Consider the following 21,869-nt stretch of genomic DNA (forward strand, 5'->3'; position numbering starts at 1 on the left):
ATGTATAAAAATTAGAAAAACTTTGAACCGCTATAACTTGGAAGATAGTAACTTCCGGTCAAAAAGTACAAACGATCATTAGAAACATGGAATCTTACTCTTTAAAACGCTTTTTCATTTATCCCGATACAATTTCCGATTCCCGAAATATCATCATTTAAAGAAAACATAATTTTTCCTTAAGCCCTATTGAATTCTATTAAAATTAAGGAAACTTTGAACCGCTATAACTTGGAAAATAATAACTTCCGGTCAAAAATTGAATGATCATTGGAAGCGCGAAACCTTGTTCTTTAAAACGCTTTTTCATTTATCCCGATACAATTTCCGATTCTCGAGATATCGTCGTGTAAAGAAAAGGGTAATTTTTAATCGTTTACCATCTCTGTCCTTGTCGCTTACTTGGACCTCTCGTTCGCACCTTCTTTCACTGACCTATCGCAAATTCCAGATAAGCGACAGACGCGATTCCTGGAAAAACATAGCAAACGCGTTTCTAGGAAAAATAGGGCCCATTCATGAATCTTCGCACTGTCTTAAGCAGGAGACTTTGAATCTTTATATCTCGGCAACCGATTGAGATATCGGGATAAAACAAAAAGCGACTTCAATGGCACAAGTGTTCCTATTTTCTGAGTGAGTTACAATGTGAAAACTTTTTTTAGTTTCTTCTCGCGTTTTTTTTTATATCAAAATTTACGATGAATTTACGGTTTATTATTATGATATAAAATATATAGGAATATAATTTAGTATATATAGTATATATACTATGATATATTTGCAATATGAAACTCTATTTTATAGACAGTTAGATAATACTCTAAACTTCAATGTTAAAATTAAATATAAATATTGATTGAAAATATTTATTGATTTGTTAGATTGAGAATTAGACAAAATGGAATGTATTTTTAATGATTAAAATTAATAAAATTAAATAAGTTCGTATATGATAGATATATGATAGAAATAATTCAATAGTTTAATTGATATAAATTAATAACAAGATTATTCGAGATTTTAAATTTTACCAATATGATTCTAGAGCTAATGAATAGTAGGTTCTCCGAAGATTGATGAATAGTTTGCTATTACGAAACGTGTTACGAATCCTGATTGTATGAAACCTTGATTTCTCAAAGGATTTACTTTCCGTTGTAATTATTACTAAACCGCGAATAACGTGGTAAATTTTGGAAATAATTCTGGACGAATTATTAGACACGTTCAAGTACAAACTAAAAAAAAAAAAAATTTTATCTATTAAACGCTTGAATAAAAATGTCGAGTAAAATAAAAGAAAAAAAAAAAAGAAAATTGATCGAATCTCGCTGCTTTTGTGGTTTGCGAAATCGATTCGTAGTATCTTTTTTGAGAACACTGATTGATTTCAGTATGCGAATAATGGAAATCGGCCCTTTGAACGAGAACTTTTCTCGATTAATCTATTTGCTCGCGCGATAAAAAGAAGTTTTAAGTATCTTATCGTTATTAATACCAATTCGATAGATTTTTAATCAAATTAAAAATTATACTTCGAATCGGAATATTCACACGAAACATATAATTTTATCGTTTGAAAGTCGATCAATTAAAAAAAATCTAATCTCGACGAATCGTTTTTCATTCTATATTATTTATAAAAATTAACGAATATTTTTGTAATTTGGAAAACTTGAGATATGTATAATGAAATAATAATTTCGAATTTACTCTGTAATAATTATTAATCGTGAATGAAATGCAATGAAACAATCAAAAATATTTTGAAACAAATTTTAATGAAAATTCCATAGAAAAACAATCAAATATCTCCTCTTTAATTTAATTATGCAACCACGATGTTATAATTCGAGATAATAACAGATGATCCCGTGTTTGTATATGAATTCGAACGAAAGAAAAGGATATTATATCAGGATCCCTCGACAAATTTTTTTCGACTTTTTAATAACCATTGAAATCCTTGAAACTCATCAGTTAGCGCGATATTCCTAAACCAAGTATAGTTATTCGGGTAAAATCGAGTCACGTAGGGAGGAAGAATGCAATTAACCGAAAGAAAGAACGATAGAAATGCACGAATACGTTAACATTCCGCGGTGAAAGAATAAGAAAGAATATTTAACTTTTAATAAGTGACTCTCGTTCCAAAGGAGAGAATAAACCAGAAACATTCACAACTTTACGTTTATACATGAAAGGAAGAAATCTTCTCCCGATTTCGTTCTCTTCGTTAACGAGATGTCGATCGTGGAAGGAACAATTTTTTCGAAAATAAGAATTTCATTGGAAAATAAATTTTTAAAATTTTTTCAATTTATTTTTCAATTTTTTAATTTATTCGAACGGTGCTTAACGATGAATAAAATTAAATAATTATAAAAGTTCTAAAAGTTCTAAAATATACAAATTCGCGTTATGATCTCGATTATTTTATGATGGACGTTATCACCGTATCGATTGTTCCGGAATTGAAAATTCAATCCCAAATTAATCGTGCCTTCGTCCCTCGTTGAAAAGGTTCGCACGCCTTCTGTAATATCCTTCAGAAGGTAATTAAATGTAACGACGCTTAGTACGTGTAAATTTAATTAGCAACTGCTGAGCCTTATTAAACGCAATATACAGTCGAAGTCGCGCTTCTGTTTAGACGAAATTACTGGAATGGAATAATAATGGTAAAGAGGTTAAAACATAGAATATCCTAGAAAATAAGTTTAATTAAGTGTGAAGAATGAAGGAGCACGATGATGTACGTAATTAATTTTGTTATCAAAAATGATAAAATTTCAAGATACATTCATATTTAACTATGGTGTGGTGTTCAAATTGGTCGATCGTCGATCTTATAAAATTTCTTTTCGAAAGAAATAAAAGATATTTCTGTACATATTTTAATAATCGAGAAAAACAAATTCTCCTCGAAACTTGACTTGAACTCCGTTCAGAAAAAAAAATAATTTGCACAAAATTTGCGTATCTCCTCTCGTGAAAGATTTTTTATCTGTCCAAACCAAGTTTATAAAAATGTTTTAAACTTTCTTGACCAGTTTCGCGATTGAAACCGCGAGAGAAAGAATTAAAAATCGTTTAGACTCCGAAGAGTCTTCGATCGGTGAGAAATGAAGAGCACAGGAACGAGGAAATTCGTGTTACAAATGATTATATTTCACTTTATGTTACAAAAAGAATTTCTAATGCGGGTAATGTCCCGTTTTTTTTTCTTTTTTTTTTCTTTTTTTCTCTTACAGTTTAATAACGTCCAATACCAAGTTCGACCACTACTTCGTGGCCCCGAACATTCAGCTATCGTTTTACACGTTTTTTTTTTTTCTTTTTTTTCGCTTGTCCTTCACCCGACAATAAATAAGTATCGTTTGAACATCTACTTAATATCTACTATCGATATCGTCTAATTAACACGATGACTGATTCTCTTCGTCTGATTAATTCTCGATGATAATAATAATAATAATAATGATAATAATAATAATAATAATAATAATAATAGTAATACGAATAATAATAAGAATAAGAATAATAATAAGAATAATAAACATGGAAGGGTGGGGGAAGGAGGAGGAGGGGAGGAAGGAAGGGAAGAGGAAAAAATCACGAGTTCGCTACAAACATACGGGTCACGGATCCTCGACCGATCCCCGTTCTACGATTACACATGGTGTCTTACACATTTAAACGTACGTACACGGTACATCTACGAAGAAAATATATCGAAATCGCTCGGAAATATAAATCGTCGATAAATTCTTCGGCATTTCCAATGTCTTGCGTCGAAGCATCGTCTGTCTTTTTCTTTTTTCTTCTTCTTCTTCTTCTCACTCTTGTTATATGATGGCGTTTTACGCTATTAATGTGCATTTACACTATTTACAATGATTCTGGGTCCATGCACGAGCACGCTTTTGTCTTATTGAAAATGTTGCGTTCTTTGGTTCTGTATGGATATATAATATGGTCTGTCAATGGCGAAGAGAATATATAAAGTATAAAAATCTTCTCCACAACGTTGTCAAATCAAAAGTTAGATACAAAGTTTCATTCTCGAACTGCTTGTCGGTGAACATATACTTGCGGAATATATATAAAAATAGTTTCGTAATTTAACAAATCGGTCTCTTTCTCAATCTCTCTTTTTTCTTTAGGTTTTTTGTCTCTACGTTAAAGAAATTTAGCGAACCGTTGCGATGCCTAGTGGAAGATCTAAGAAGAGGAATAGGTAATTGCAAACTCGACAAGATATAATAACTATCGTTCTATGAAGACGTAGCGAAGTAGCTAACGTGGCTAAACGAGAATTTTAAATTCTAATTATGAAACTTGGTTTTAATATCAGATTCGTAGACTAACTCTATAAAAGTAGTTATAGTTACGCATATACCGCTATCTATTTTCTAAGGAGTATAGCCATTATACATTACAATTCTATATCTAGAAAGACTAAACGATTTTATTTTAAATCGGGTATCGATATCTCTAAAATATCATATTCGGCAACGGAATGGTTCACTGGTTGCACATTTTATCGCTTGGAAAATAAAATAGAATAAGCTAAAAGGAAAGGAAAAAGCTTCTTCGCCATTGAAAGACACTTTAACGCGAAGTGAGATGAGAAGTGGAAATCGGTAGAAAAGAAGGAATGAAATATTCTCTTTGACTAAAATGTGGACCCTGTTAAGGTGCAAGAAACACACGAACGTCCTCGAAGACGTAGAAGCTCATAATCCCGTCCTAAATCATGTATTATTAATCACCGATCGACAATAATTCCAGCACAGATTACGAACAGTCGGTTAAATCGCTTAGATATTACGCCATTACAGCTATAGTCTTACTCGACACTCGAGCGTTCCTTTTTTTTTTTCTTTTCTTTTCTTTTTTTTTTTTTTTTTTATTATTATTATCATTATTTTCTAATATTCATGTAATCACGATCTAAAGCGAAATACACCATCGCCAGGAGGATTAGCCAAAAATTGGGACGCAATCGGAGCTTTTTATGGAAGCCTTGAGCAAATCTGCCTGATAGTCGTTCTTCCAATTTTTCCCACTCGAACCACGAGCAGGCAGATTTTGATATTTATTGTTCTTCAATAATTCTCTTAACGAACTTTCGTTCTTTTTTTCGTTTCTCTCTCTCTCTCTCTCTCTCTTTTTCTCTTTCTCTCTTTAAATTTATATTAAATCGTTTTCGACCAACATTTTCGCGAATGTAAAAATATAACAGTTTTAATTTTTCTCTATTTTTCGTCTCTCTTTTTCTTTTCCATTTTTTCACGATAATAATAAACGACATTTCGATCATCTGTTCTTCTCTCTCCCTTAACCGTATATAAGCTCGATGAAGGATAGATAGAAAGAAATGTATATTTATTTGTCGAAGTTTCTCTTCGGTACAAATTTTCGAAACAATTTTTTTTTAAATAAATCATTAAAACAACATTCGAATACCGTTATTGTCGAATATAAGATCATTTCATAAAACGGTATTAATTTTAAGGGACGTAATTTTCCTCTCTCTCTCTCTCTCTCTCTCTCTTTCTCTCGCTTTCTCTCTTTCTATCTCTCGTACGGACGAAAGGAAGATATTCATTCAGATCTTTGATAAACTTTTTTTTCTTTTTTGAAAACAACAGTACAATCAATCGTATTTTTCGATTTGATGATGAAAAAAACATGTTTCTACGGATACTTTCTTCGGAAATTTCAACGGGATAATATCTGCAAAGAGCTTTGCCGATATGTATAATATAACACGAAGGAACTTTTTGAAGGACGTCAAGTATGTGCATGAAGGATAATAAAATCCTTCGGAAGGACAGAATGTCTTTGGCAAAAGTTATTTACAGCTTTGCGCTTTGGCGATCGAATTTCATTCTTTCTATTTGCAAGATCTTTACTTTTATATTCTTCTTTTCTCTCTCTCTCTCTCTCTCTTTCTCTCTCTTCCTCTCTCCATTTTCTTTTTTCTTTTTTTTTTATGTCAAGAACATTTATCCATCATTATTTAAACGATCAAGTTTCGAATTGTATTACAGAATTTGAAGTTTAACCCTTTGAGGCATCATTTCCTTTAAATAATACAACATTAATAATGTGTTCGAATGTAATTTATATTATGCATGAAATAAAATATATTTGTTAATATCAATAATGAAACTATATCAATATCTATCTTATATTAAATTACTACTATTGATATCAATATTCTATCCAATATTAATCTCAAATACCTGTTCTGAATACTTTAATAATCGAACACTCAGACATTTAAATATTTGGATATTTAGATACTTGTTACATTATTTTTATAACATACAAAATTTATAACATACAAATTAACTTATTATGACGAAATAACAATGTTTTATGCGCAATGTTCGCTCCACAAAGGGTTAATATTATACAATGTTTAATAAAAGATGTATTCTTGTATTCCTTTTTTTTTTTTTTTTTTTTTTTTTTTTTTTGTTACAAACAATCCCGAATCGCCTTTGGACAACGCGGACGGCAAGGCGAAAAATCGAGGACGAATTTATGTTAAGGACGAAATCGGAAGGAGAATATAATAACTAATAATAGTAAGAATAATTATGAAACAAAAGGATATTTTTTTTTTTTTTTTTTTTTTTGGTTCATTCCTGGCAATGGTGTAAAAAGAAGGGAAGGGACGGTGGCTTGAGGCTGGCTCGGTTTATGGACACAAATTAGAACTATGTACCTGTGTCTATCGCACAAAGTTCAATTTTAATGAAACAATTTTAAATAAAAGAAAAAAGAAATAAATTTAAAATAATTTCCATTGCACTATTAATACAAAAAATTAAAAAATATACAATTATAGTAATAGTAATGGGAAAATGATATAAAACAAAAAGATAATGTTTAAATTTTATTTCATTGATTGTTAGCTAATATTAACTAATTGAAACAAAACATAAATAAAGATTTCTCTTTTTTGGGTTAAAATTATAGACACAGGCAATACAATAATCATATGATATAAATATAATAGTGACAATTGACTGATAATCAATGAACGATGGATAAATTATCTTTAGGTACTCATTTGGATTTCGCGACGAAGCTGGCAGCAATATCGCAATAATCAATATAAAATTGTAATATTGATAATAATAATAGTAATAATAATAATAGTAGTAGTAACAGTAGTAGTAGTAATAGTAGTAGTAGTAGTAGTAGTAGTAGTAATAGTAGTAGTAGTAGTAGTAGTAGTAGTAGTAGTAGTAGTAGTAGTAGTAGTAGTAGTTGTAGTAGTAGTAGTAGTAGTAGTAGTAGTAGTAGCAGTAGTAATAGTAGTAGTGATAGTAATAGTAGTAGTAGTAGTAATAATGATAAATAATAATAATAATAATAATAATAATAATAATAATAATAATAATAATAATAATAATAAAGATAATACTAGTAATAATGCTAATAACAAATTTGATTAAAGACAGTTTACAATAAACGTATAATATTACATATGCAGGATATATTAAAATTTTATAATGATTTAAAATAAATATTAAATGTAATAAAAATGTAAAAATATAAATGTATATAATAAATATTTTCTTTTCTTTATAAAATTAAAATATAAAAAATTTTAAGCAAATCATTTATATTTTGCTAAAAAATTATAAAATTGTATAAAATTGCATTTAAATATCCTGCATAATGTATCATATCTCTACGAAAATACACGCATATACGAAAATACATGCTCGCGCGAACTTCAACAGTTGATTAAAATTTCGATTCAATTGTGGAGATACTAAATCTCGTAGAGACATTAGATACCAATAAAATATTTTTTTTTGAAAATTAAAATTTCGTTTTGAAATTAATCTTCACAGTATTTTATATATGCTCTTCTATTTTTTTATCTTTTTTTATTTTGCACTCGTAAATGAAATATAAGGAATATAATATATGTGTGTATATATATATACACACATATATATGTTGAAAGTTACTATAATCCAATTTTGCATTAACAAATATATAAATCATTAAAGCCTTCTTGCACAAAAAGTTATTAATTAATAATATTATTAAGTAAAATAAAATATAACAAATATTAAATCATATATATATATGAAAAATTATTTGTGCAACAAAAATCATATATATATATATATATATATATATATATATATATATATATATATATACAATTCTTAAATTTAACATCGAATAGAACGATTATTTAATTTGCAATTAAAAAAATATATTTGTAATTCTTAATTTGTTATTATTATGCATACAAAAAAACCTAAATAAGTTATAAAATTTCGTTATTAATATTAATTAGATTATGCAAGATGGCTAAAAATATATATGAAATTTAAAAAATAGAAAGAGCAATATATATATTCATAAATACATAAAATCCCAAATTATAGTTAATAATTAATTTGTTGTCTTACACAATAGCTGTATTGAATATTAAAAAAACGTTTATTACTAAAAACAATTATTATGCATTGATCAATATTAAAAAGCACAATTATAACTTAAAAAATGAACGGTTAAAATATATAAATAAATATAAATTAACAACAATTACTAAATAAATCTAAAGTGAATACAATAATATCACTAATAGATATAAAGGAGCTGCCAAATTACATAAAATTGATTCAAAGCCTACTTAGGCCAAGTTTTATAAAATACTATAAAAAATGTTTTCTTGAAAAGTACTAAAATCATAATTATTGTATAATAATCTAGCAAAAACGAGTTAAAATGCCATTGTACCAGAGACATTAAAAAACAATGACTTAAAGAAAAATGATAAATAAAATAAAATAATATTTTTGTGCAAACAATAAAATATTTTTTTATCACAATCAAACCAGATTGATAATCCAGAGACTACTTGGAAAATGGGTCCCTAATTCTGTTATTTTGCTATTTTATACGTCTTTTTTCTCAATTCTATATATCTATTATGTTTTTTGTTCTACTTTGATTATAAATGCTACAATCGCGCATAGTAATATTGTCTCTATGGTATGCAATGTAAAGTTCTCGTTTTTCCTTTCGTTTGTCTACCTAAAAACAATACATGTTCATTTTATCATGCATCTCATTAATACAACAAAATTGGTATGTCATCATAATTACTATGTAACTATATAAATTATTCATGCGAAATTATTTACGATATAATAATAATACTCAATCATACCGAAAATAAATCTAGCTACAAAAGGAAAATATACGATTGTTATAAAATGTAAAAATAAACACATTTACAATTCAGATATATTTTCTTATAAAAGAAAATAATCGATTATAAAAATCAATTTTATTAAATATCAATAAGCGTGCTATATGAGAATCTTTGATAGATTCTTTGTGAATAAATCTTCAAACATAGAAAATTTTAGCAACTTTGCAACAATGTCGCATGAAATAAAAATTTTGCATAACAAAAACACATTCTATGTTTGTTAGACATCTTTACTAACAATATTGGTAACAGAAGGCAGAGTTTTCTATGAATTTCTACGATATGGAGCAATATCGATATAAGAACATATGAACATTTCAGAATTTTTCAAATGTTCTGCTTTTTGTCATTTGTAACGCACATTTATAAAAATTGTTCTTCATAACGAGAATAATTTTTCATCAACTTCAGCTTTCAACTTTATCAAATAAAGTCAAATTGTGAAAAAATAAACTCATGATATAATATAAAAACATATTATATCATGAGTTTATTTTTTGTTGATAACAAATTAACGGATGAAAATATAATGCTAAAGCATTTTTGTCATTCTTATAAAAAGCATTTTCAAAAGATATAATTAATTTTTTGTAGCAATATAATTCAATAATGAATAGTAATAGATTAAAATATTTAAAATTCTGGTTTTTCTCAGAATAATTTGCTCCACATCTTCATCATTTTCTAGAAAAATTCTCTGCCTAAATGAGGACGGTTTGTCTGTTGCGACATTCGCATTCTACCTCGGCCACTTGTACTAGTAGCATGTCTTCGAGTATTTCGTAATTCTCTATCGACCTCTAGCTCTTCCAATTTCATAGTTAAAACAAGTTTTTGTTGTACCGCTAATCTTAATAATGAGTTTAATGTTTTTCTATCATCTTCTGCTGCGGCTAATTGACGTTGCAGCTCATCAACTTGTGTTACGTATTCTTCACAACGTGCAGCAAACATCGCACGTAAACCTGAGAAGTGGTTAGCAGGTATTAACACCAAATAGAAAGAAGCTCATGAAAAGAAATATCAGAAACATGATAGAAAATTAAGAAATATATTAGTCATATAAAAAGAAAAATTTTTTCTAAAAAAGAATATAAAGAATATATCATATGTTTATAAAAATAATTTCAGTAAAAAAAAAAGCGCAGAAAGAAAACTATTTTTATAGATATATCGCTCTGTTATTAAATATAATAAATATGATAGTATGTATTATTTACATATGTTAATATATTTTATTATGAAATGAAGCAATATTGTTGATAACAAATTCCTAATGCAATTGCAAAATCAAATGTAATACAACTCATTATAAGCAATAAAATATACATAAATGCTGATAATAATTAGTTTTAATAATATTAGTTAATAAGTTAATATAAAAATGTTAGTAACAAAAACAGAAAAAAGGGATATATTAACTATACTTTTAAGTATCATCTTAATATATTACTATTATAAACATATTGTTAAAAATTTGAATAAACTTTTCAATCACTTACTTGAAAATGTTGCAGCATTTTCTTTTAACATCCTAAGTTCATTTCTTAATTTTAACATAGTTTCATTAACAATGCTTTTTTCGTTTTCATATTTGCTCTTCAAGTTTGTAAGTGCTACTTCCGCAGTATTTTTATTCGATTTAAGCACTGTTCTTAAAGTTGCAATTTGCTCGCGTTTAGCTGAGAGCAAGGCTTTCAATCTAATTACTTGTTCTTGCAAATCTGCTACTTCCACCTTATTTTCATTTACTGATCCTGTAATTTGTAATAATCGTATTAATGAGAAGAGAAATTGTTACAAGTAAAAAATTGTTACAAGGAAAAAAATTATGCAACTTACCTTCACAAACGTTGCAGACATTCGATTGCATTCCTTTAACTTTAGAAAGTTCAATTGTATGCTCTACAGCATTTCGAAGATGTTTTATTTGATCTATCGCGGTTTCTATATGTTTCGCAATTTCTTTTGCTTTACTCAAACTTTCTAAATCTTTAATTTGGATGTCGGTTTTAAATAAAGTCCGACACCATTCTATTTTTCCATTTTCTTCCTCCTTTTCGGGAACAATCTTTTCATGATCGAGGACTACCCTTGAAGGAATTTCTCCGTTAACTGTACAAACATGATGATAAAGTTGTGCAAGTTCATCAGAGATATTTTGCAAATCATTTTGTGCAGAATCCAGAAAACCACCGGCTTCTACTGCAAGTTTTGAAAGGATAGAAATGTCGGATTCAAGTTGTATGCTTCTTTGTTCTGTATCTAAAAGCTGAAATATAATAAATAATTTTATATTCATATTAATTTTATTTTTGGAAATTAATTATTTCTATTATTTGTTACATATTTACTATAAATTTATATAAAATTTTTTTTTCAACAAACTACTAAAATATAATCTACAACTTAAAATAAGAAAAAAATATTGTATAAAGTTTAGTTTATAATAAAAATAGTAAATAAAGTTGTTTTTTGAGCAAATATATATATATATATATATATATATATATATATATATATATATAAAACACAATATAAAATATACATCAAGATGAAAGATTTATAAAAAAAAAATAAGTAACTAAACATGTTAAAATATAATATAATGTAATATAAAAAAATTAATAATTCAATGGTTGATATTCAACAAAATTCTCAAAATTTACAATATAATAAATTCCATCTCACTCTGATTTAAAACTTATATCATATAACTATTTATATTTATATTATATAATGTGCAAGAAATATTTTAAGAAATTAATGATAATATTAATATTATAATAATAATAATAATATAATAATATATATAATAATAATAATATTAAATAATAATATAAATTAATTAAATAATATAAATTAATTATTTTCAAAATATGATAATTAATTATTTCAAAATAATTAGAATTATAAAAATATTATTGACATTTTGTATTTTATATTTTATATATTTTATATATTTTATATATATAATTTATTATATATTATTTTATTATTTTATTATTTTATTTATTTTATATATTTTATATTTTATATTTTAAATTTTAAAATTTATTATTACATATATATTTTTATTATATTTTTGATTATATTTCTTATACTGTATTAAATATTTAGAAAAATATTATAACTAAACTTCATATAATATAATATTTTTATTTTAGTTTCTCAGAAATTAGTTTCTCAGAAATTATATTTATGTTTTATATATATTTTTGATTATATTTTTTATATTATATTAAATATTTAGAAAAATATTATAACTAAACTTCATATAATATAATATTTTTATTTTAATTTCTCAGAAATTATGTTTCTGCGGTCTGTTGAGAAAAATAAGAAACATAATATAATACGTTTCTTGATTAAAATTAATTGATTAAAATCTTGATTATAAAATCAAATTTTTTATATTTTAAAAAAACGACATTTGACAATTGAAATAATTTTAGTAAGACTATATCAAAATCATATATAGAATGTCTGTTTGAACGTGCAAATCGCTCTGTGAATCTGACTCATGCTACGTTAGATGCAAGTAGAAACGAATAGAGGGAGAATATTTATTGAATTTTTGTTCCTAAGCACATTCTATTTTAAAGCCACAGTGCATAGCGATTGAGATCCGTACATTTATTCGAGCATTCGATAACAGAACATTCAAATAGATAATGTCAACTCGTTTATGAAAATAAGATAATGCATATAAAATTTTTGATGATTTTCATAAAAGAGCTTAATAATTTATGATATGACATAATCATCAATAGCCATGATACTATTTATAGTTAAGAATATGAAATCATCAAAAGCAACAATGAGTTGTTAGGACATTGAAAAGCAACTTGTACGGATCATTAAAGGAGCAAAAGACAAGTTGTTATTATAATAATTGGTAAATACGTCAAAGGGATCACACGTTCCAACCTTTTCTCGAAGGGTCTTCTCTGACTCAGGGATCTGAAATGCCATAATTTCTATTCAAAGTCTAAATTTTGAATATCAAATATTATTATGCCAGAGTCACAGTTATTCTTGTTATTTGTTTATTTTTATTTATTGAATCTTCTATCAATAAAATTTTATTATATTATTGACTTACATTTCCATTCTTCATAATATTTGCCACAATGTTGCTGTTTATAAATTTATAAAACAAAAAATATCATACAAAAATAAAAAAAAAATGAATTTACGATAATAAGAAGGCAAAAGTAAAGAGAATGAAATAAAAAATGAAAAAAATAATAAATAATCATATACCTTGTTTCTAAGATTTGTTAATTCTGTTCGTAGTTGTTGAGTTGAATCAGATATAGTTAAACCATTTTCTAATTCAGCTAAATCCTTTTGAAGTTGATTCACTTCACGTGCTGACATAGTACTCCATTGATGATATTGCATAATTGCCTAAAATATAAAGACAATTAATACATATAAATACAAAATATTATAAAAAAGTATTATAAATATTATAAAAAAATTATTTATTTTAGTATATTTCACATATACCTGATTCAATTTATCTAATGTTGGTTCTTCAGTTTGTTTCTCAGGTAACTTTGAGTGAAGATGATGCAATGATTGCACATGAGCTGCTAATTGCACTATACGTGCAACAAAGGACTGTAATTCATTTTGACTTTTTTCAACCGCATATTGCGATTCTCGTAAATTTTGCGTAAGATGAGCTTTTTCAGATTCTGCTAATTCTAATTGTTTTTCTAATTTCTTTAGTTCATTTAAATGAATCTCAGAGAATAAATCAACTTGTTTATCAGTAGCAGAAGTACCTGGTTCTTGAGTTTTTAAATCTGCTTCAATTCTACGTAATGCAGGAGAATCATCTTCTCCATCACTACATATAGTTTGATCTTCCGTAATTCCTCGAATTGAAAGTGCAAGATTACTAAGATTATAAATTGATTCGCTATTAATTCTTTGATCCAATTCTTTTTTAAGAGCATACTTTGCTTCCCGCTCAGCTTGTAAGGATTCAAGTGCTTCTTCCATTTGCTTTTCAGCAATTTTTTTTAAATTTGTTAATTCTTCAACTTGACTATTTAAAAGTTCCACCTCTTCTGTTAATCTCCTTATTTCGTGTTTAGCACCTTCAAATTCTACTTGACTGGATCGTAAACCAGATACTTGTTTTTGTAATGAAATATTTTCATCTTCTAATTCTGAATAATCTTGTAAAAGTCGAGCTTCACGAAATCTACATTCACGTAACATAGTACGTAAAGATTTTCTTTCTGTTTCTGCTTGTTGATGATCTTTTCCAACTTCCTCTCGTTCTTGTAATGCATGATCACGTTCTGCTTGAACACGTTCTAATTCATGACGTAACTAAATGAAACAACATTAAATAAAAATTATATAACATAATAAAATTATTATTTTTATATTTTTTCAAAAACTATTTTTTCACATACTTGTTTTGTTTCATTTTCTAATTCAATAATTTGTGTCTGAAGAGATGTTTCCCTTGCAGCACTTTCATTAAGAAGAGTTTCTTCTTGTTCAATACCACTTTTTGTAGTTAATTTTGTAGTAGTCTGAAATTTTGCTAAAGCCTAAAAAAATATAAAAAATCATTCATATAAGAAACAATACTATTTAAAAATCGAAATATTTTGATTATAGTAATAATTCAGTTTTATTTGATATTAATAAGCAATCTAAAAAATAGAATATAATTTTATTTGTCTTATTAGAATATACAATAATTAATGTTTATAATTATAATCTGATATATTTATAATTTTTAAAAATAATAAATTTTTATGCTAAAGAATTAAAAATTACATATATTATTAATCATTATAAAAACTACTAGATAATTTATGTATATTAAAATATAAAAACTATTTGAACTAACCTCTTGCGTGATTTCCAACTCGTGTTTCGTGTTTTCGTAGAGGGCCTCGAGATCGTTGCATCTTTGTTGTAAGGCAGATTTCTCTTCGAGCAAAGCAAGACCGTATTGAGCAGATTGAATTTTTTCTGTAGAAGCTAAATCTAATTCGCGTGAAAGTCTCTCAATTTCAATCCTGAGCTCCTCTATCGTGACTCCTTCTGTCGTGGCCATTGCTATATGAACTGATTATTTCGCTCCCTTTACCGACAGATTCCTTCTCGTCGTTACCACAAATAAATCGGAGCATCGGAGGTCGTAATATATTTTGAACGTCAAGGCATCATGCGAATTCGTGATGCAATCTTCTTGGTGTGCCCACTTCCCGAAGTCTCACATCTTCTGAAAATTCACGACCGTTTGACAGACGTGAGATTAAGGTGAGAGGGCACGGGAAACTCACACAAACCGGATACATATTCCTACACATGTTCCATGTTCCTAGATTCTCGTTTCGTTATTCCATCGTTCCGTTCTGTTATAATAGTAACATGACATTGTAACTTTTTAGTTACTTATTAAATAATTTTTTAAACAATCCATAGCATATATTCATTTTGTTAAATAACTTAAAAAAATAATAATAAATTAAATTAAATAAGTAAAACTTATTTAAATCAAATAATAATATATAATATATAAATTTAATTTCAAATATTCATTTTTCAAAAAGATATCTTCACATCTTCATAGATATAAAAACTTAAATATTATTATAGATAGTTAAAAATTATTTTAAAGGATATTAATAATATTTATAATTATAATTATTTGAAAAAATAATTTAAAAAATGTATATGATCTAATAGTTACAGTTGTTATCAATCATTTATCTTTTTGTAATTCAGTTTTTTTTCTTAAAAAGAACTATTACTGTGTATCATTTCTTGTATAACTACATGAAGTAAGTTTTATTAAGCACTTGGATATGAAATTATTATATTATTATAAAGTATGATATGAAACGAATAAAACCCAAACTAACATTTTTACAAAAATATTAAAAAAATATTGAAATAATTCCACAATAATATCTATAAAATAAACTGATAACTATTTTTTATTATTATATTATTAGTTATATATCAGTTAGATATTAATTAAAATTATGAAAACTTATCAAATATTTAAAAAAAAATACTATAATATATGCAAAGGATTAACAAACTAAAAAAGAAATTATAGATTTACATTTTATTAATAAGTGATCTCCTCTTTCAACTGAAACATAAATAGTACATGAAGTATATTCGTATATTGTACTACACTTCCTTAGTCATAGGTGCAACAATATAATAGATGATTAGAATCATCTGATAAGCTTTATATGGGGAATAAAAAAGAAAAACAAGATCTCGTCTTTGCCTCTCCGTACACATTCTATTTCAAAAATTCAGTTTAAAAACATAACTTCAAATACTCCGCAATCCTTTATTACTTTGTAGCTTATTTTCTTTTTTTTTTCTTCCTCTTCATCCTCTTCTTCATCTTCTTCCTTTAAGTATTAATAGATTAATATAAGTCGAGCCGTGATCGGCCGTACACGGATCGAATTAGTTCATACACTGTAACAGTCGTATTCTTTACAATATTCATACGTAAGTCTTGTAGCAGAGACAAAAGCGCAGGTGCCCTATTTGCACTCGTTTTTAATGCTCATCTGAACCTCCGGTGCCACCAATGAACCTCACACCTAAATCGTATATCTTCAAGGTATGTTTTTTCTTTCACCGATATCCTACATAGTAAGACATCGATAGTTTTTTTGTCTCTTTTTTGTTTTTTTTTTTTTTTTTTCTTATACGATATATATCATTTATCCGTGTCCATAAATGTTGAAGTCATACAACATATTGATTACAGAAACGAAGAACAAAATTACTTTCATACACGAATTTTACTCGGTTTTTTTTTTACATCTCATGTATGCAATGAGAGCACCAAAGGTTACGATCCATTAGCGAAATACAATTTTTTGATCCTCCAAATCTCGTCAGACGCACTAGCGCACTGATTACTACTACCAAAATCATGTATGAGATCGGTTTAAGTCCCGAACAATTAAATGTATAAAATGTTACAGGACACCTTTACTACACGATATATAACGCTCAAGGCGCTTTTCATCAGTTCCACCGAGTCAGGCACGCCTGGCTTCTGAACATTAATACACATTGTCGCTGCTGGTAAAAACATCATCAGTTTTCCTGTATACATGTAATGCACATGACCATGCATGGTCACTTATCACTTAATTTCAAAAAAAAAAAAAACATTCTTGAAAAGTTGTATAAGTACATGAATAGACATGTGCACAACATGTTCATGTCAAATCTACCTAGACTGAACATAGATCCGTGAACGATCTTAATTTAAATTGAATTGTTCGTTCAGTAGAACGAATTTTCAATCAAAATATCAGGGATTTAATCAATTTATATGCCCTAACATCACTGCTCGCATTTATAAACGGTATTACCGTTCAAATTTAATTGCAGTCTATTTTGCTTATCATTAGACATTTTCATTCATCACATTCTTTTTCCATTTTTCTTTTTTTAGAAAAAATCTTGCATATCTTTGTACTTGTAATAACATAATAGCCTGCTAGTACCACGTTCATAAAGAAATATTTTCAAATTCGTAACATATTTTCTTTTTTTTTCATTGCCTCATGATCTATAGCAAATGTGCTTGATAAGAGAAAAATTACTAGACAAATCGTATCTAAAAATTTCGTTCTACAACTTATAAAAAAGATTAATGTAGTACTTTATACATGAAAATATAATTTGTTCTTTTTTGTGATGTATAAATAAGAGAATCATTGGAATTAGTCACCAGCAACGACCAGAGTATATCTAGCTTTTTACAGTACAAAATACAGCTCCTGCATATATGTATGTATATATGTATACACATATGCGCATATATATATATACATATACCTAGTAACGAAATATTTCACCATATGTAAGGATATAGTAAGGCAAAGTGCATTTTGAAAATTCGTAACAATCATTGACAATATGAACAATGGTGATCCGTGATATAACAATTATGATCGTACATATAAAATATTCAAACTTATAGATCTCTGTGTTTATATGTATATATACATATATACGTCATAGTGATCGTTGACGATCATATTGGTATTCATTTTTACTTAAAGAACCTGATATACGAAACATGCATATTTTTCTCTAGTTTATGAAAATCTAATTAATAATATTCCAAGTATAATTGTATATAAATTCGCAAATATTGACAATCTTACAATTGTGCAGTTTTTGTTAATTTGAAATTAGATTTAGTTATAAAATAAAAAATCCTCATTACATCCTTACACATTAAAAATTGGCGTTACTAAACCTTACTTATATGTATTCAGGGCCGGCATGTTCATTTCCTTTCCCATTACTTCTGAACTTTTTTTATCTCGAGTTGCTAGAGAGTTCGAGAGGGAGGACCGGATACAAGATGCGTGGATGTGAGAAAGGAATATAAATTAAATTCATTATGATCTTTTTTCATATTCATTATTATATCCCTTTCTTTTATCAAACAACTATCCATTCATAATTTAATGGATTGATAATTTTATTTGAATATAAATTATTAACAAATATCTCAAATTCCATTAGTCAAAGCTGACAAAATATGTTATAAATGTTACATTTGTAAAATTTTTTTATGAAATATAGTAATAATCCATACATCTTGCATCACAAAACAATACATGTACGAGATAGTTTGAAGGTCAGGGGACAGAGGATTCATGTCTCTACTCTAATTCAATTGAATGTTTATAATATTATTACATCGTATAGTGTGTAATGCTGGATGTGTCCTATGTGTAAATGTACTTTGTGCGCGCGCACGCATGTATAGTGTAATGTAACAGCAATTAAAAAAAAAAAAAACAAAGACATCATAAGAAAAAACCCTTGCGAAGAGAACAACGACATGTAGAAGGGAAGGGAAACTAGGAGTAAAATGGTTTTCCGAGAGTTGGATATGGGGGAGAGATGGAAATTCGAACGACTATGACAAAACGCATTTTTAGCAATTATACGCATCAACGAGACATACGTTCGCACATCCCTACCTAGCTACAATCCCCGGTAGTAGCGCGCGCGACGGTAAACGGCTTATCGTTAAGCGAGCGGCACGGATTCCGGTTATCTCCTACTTTCTGTCGTCCTGATCACATTCACGGCTTAAATGACCAGTCTTGCCACAAGTATAGCATGCCTTTCCTCCGACTTCAGTGCAATTTCGAGCAAAATGACCTGTTTTATTACAATTGTAGCAACTTTGCATTCCAAAACGTCCAGAATCATTACCACCTTCTGGACAGCTACGTGCCATATGACCAGTCTTGTTACAGTTATAACAGCTCATCTCAGGCCCCTGTTAAAAACACTCTAGGTCATGACATTATTTTATTATCAATATATTGCACAAAACTTTGCAATATATTAATATAAAATATAAAATAAAAAAAATTATATCAAACTTTGATAAAGCATAAATATGTTAAATATATTAAAATTTAAAATTTAATATATATGTTAGATTATGCATTAGAATTATAATAACCTGTTGACAGTCTTTTGCAATGTGCCCTACACCTTGGCAACGATAGCAAAGATCTTGATCTTCTTTACATTCTCGTGCAAAGTGTCCAAATTGGTTACACTTATAGCACTTGTCGCGACCACGCGCAAAACCACCTTCTCGGTCACGGCCACGATCGCCTCTACCACCACCTCCACCACCTTGTGGACACTCCCGTGCATAGTGACCCATCCGGTTACATTTATAACACGCACTTGAACTCATTTTTTATAAATCTACAACAAAAATAATCAACATATTATACATACTTTATAATATAAAGACATGCATATTTTTGATATTGAAAGTTTTTAAATTATATTAATAAATTCAATTTAAACTCATAATCATAAATAAAAAAAAAATTAGAATTTGTGTTTTCTTACTATTCTGTTTTTTACATTTATAAATATATAAATATAATTGAATGTAAAATAAACTGGCATAATTTTAATATTTTTATATTATGAAAAAATTATAAAAACAGAATAAAAAAAAAGAAGATTTTATAAATTGCTAATTATAAAATTAATGCAGCATCTTCGAGGCTATATATCAGTAATATTTTCACTTTTAATATACAATATTTTCACTTTTAATATTACAAGTTAAATAATATATAAATTATAATATATAAAATAATGCATGCTAAAATATTGTTATAAATAACAAATTAAAATATAATATTCTAGATCTGAAATATTTGAATACTCTAAAACTTCATTAAAACTTCATAGTATTAAATAATAAAATAATAAAATGATATTTACAATTCACAAGTACATATTTAACAATGAATAATAATAACTTCTAAATATTACTTAAAATAAAACAAAAAATGAAATTTGGAAAACGAAATATTGTGATTGAAAAAATTTGAAAGAAAGTTATGAAAAAAAAAAAAAAATTAAAAAAATGAAAAAATTTGAAAATATACATTTTTTATTTTAGATCTGTAAACTACAACAAAACTGCAAAATATGCAATTAGTAAAATATATTATAGAATATAATAAACTATTTTAAATAACAATATATATAAAATGGCATCATGTATCCAATCCATTTCTACTAGGAGTATGTAGAATACACGTGTTTGAGAAAAGCATCGTGCACATGAAAGTTGTTTCTATTTCAAAAATACTAGCAACACATCAACATTTTACTAGAAAAGTAATATTCAAATCATTATGTACAAAACCCTTAGAAATCGCCGTCTATCGTACAACGTGGCTCTCTTGCCCCCACTTTGCAGTGGTGGTACGCAAGTACGCCACGGCGCGAAGATGGCATCCAAGACTGACGCCGTACTGCGCTTTTTTTGCCTCGCTAAAGAAAAGATTGTCGAGGGGCGAGGTATACATATACGATAAAACACAAAAACTATCGTATTGAATGGTAAAAATAAATTTCCTCCGTGATACAGGCAGATGAAATAAAATCTTCATTTACTGCAGAATAAAAAATTAAACCAACGAAGTCGAGGACCACGTGTGGAATCGCACAGAAAGAACCGCGGACTCGCTATCGCGACATACAGGAACATTCTTTAAAGACGACATAGCGACTTACCTCTGGTGCTTGATGGAAACGCACAATAAATCCTCCTTTCGTTGGCTTTGCCGACACGTCAGGGACAATAGGTCCGCGGGAAGTACTGTTTTCCTGGGAAAACTCGAACCGATACTCAGCCGAATGACTGCGGCGACCATTGACTACGAAAAAGAAGACCAACCAATCGCCGTTATGTTGCCCGCCAAACTCCGTTGCAATAATGAACGCCACCTCCCCTTCTGCGGCTATTGAATCGACTAACCGATTTAAATCGAAAACTATTAATTTTTTCTAATGAAATTCTATCTTTTTATATTTTATATAATATATTAATTATTTATTAAAATATCATGGTTTTATTGATATATTGATTAATGCTGAAATGAGAGAAAACAATATTATTTTGAGAATATTGATGATCAACGTCGACAGCTATTGGTTCAATATCATCGAATCTGTTTTGATAACTCATTTCAACCAATCATACTGCACTTAGAATGCATTG

General features: G+C 27.6%; 3 protein-coding genes across 6 annotated transcripts; 1 reads left to right on the plus strand and 2 right to left on the minus strand.

Moving 5' to 3' along the window:
- Positions 1-8,467: 8,467 nt before the first annotated feature.
- BicD (Microtubule-associated protein Bicaudal D) lies at positions 8,468-15,616 on the minus strand. 2 transcript variants are annotated; one of them, XM_086902710.1, is made up of 8 exons: positions 15,153-15,616; positions 14,707-14,847; positions 13,784-14,620; positions 13,535-13,681; positions 13,199-13,231; positions 11,111-11,540; positions 10,771-11,025; positions 8,468-10,233 (listed from the first exon to the last, which is right to left on the minus strand). In XM_086902710.1, the coding sequence occupies exons 1-8, from the start codon at positions 15,360-15,362 to the stop codon at positions 9,953-9,955; spliced, it is 2,334 nt and encodes a 777-aa protein (XP_086758836.1). In that variant the 5' UTR covers positions 15,363-15,616; the 3' UTR covers positions 8,468-9,952. The 2 variants fall into 2 exon arrangements, with proteins under 2 accessions (XP_086758836.1, XP_086758838.1); XM_086902712.1 differs by lacking the exon at positions 13,199-13,231.
- A 751-nt stretch (positions 15,617-16,367) lies between these two features.
- On the minus strand, positions 16,368-21,529 carry CNBP (CCHC-type zinc finger nucleic acid binding protein). 3 transcript variants are annotated; one of them, XM_003697666.4, is made up of 3 exons: positions 21,383-21,529; positions 19,794-20,047; positions 16,368-19,604 (listed from the first exon to the last, which is right to left on the minus strand). In XM_003697666.4, the coding sequence occupies exons 2-3, from the start codon at positions 20,034-20,036 to the stop codon at positions 19,380-19,382; spliced, it is 468 nt and encodes a 155-aa protein (XP_003697714.1). In that variant the 5' UTR covers positions 20,037-20,047; positions 21,383-21,529; the 3' UTR covers positions 16,368-19,379. The 3 variants fall into 3 exon arrangements, with proteins under 3 accessions (XP_003697714.1, XP_012347736.1, XP_003697715.1); XM_012492282.2 differs by lacking the exon at positions 21,383-21,529 and adding an exon at positions 21,007-21,135; XM_003697667.4 differs by lacking the exon at positions 21,383-21,529 and adding an exon at positions 21,012-21,114.
- On the plus strand, positions 21,001-21,616 carry LOC105736666 (uncharacterized). The gene is given in 3 exon segments (XM_086902739.1): positions 21,001-21,166; positions 21,241-21,267; positions 21,270-21,616. Coding segments are annotated over 3 exon segments (540 nt in total).
- The last annotated feature ends 253 nt before the right edge of the window (positions 21,617-21,869 follow it).

This window comes from Apis florea, unplaced genomic scaffold (genome assembly GCF_048593485.1).
Source record: "Apis florea isolate Af1SG1 unplaced genomic scaffold, ASM4859348v1 contig_1615_pilon, whole genome shotgun sequence".
Taxonomy (NCBI): domain Eukaryota; kingdom Metazoa; phylum Arthropoda; class Insecta; order Hymenoptera; family Apidae; genus Apis; species Apis florea.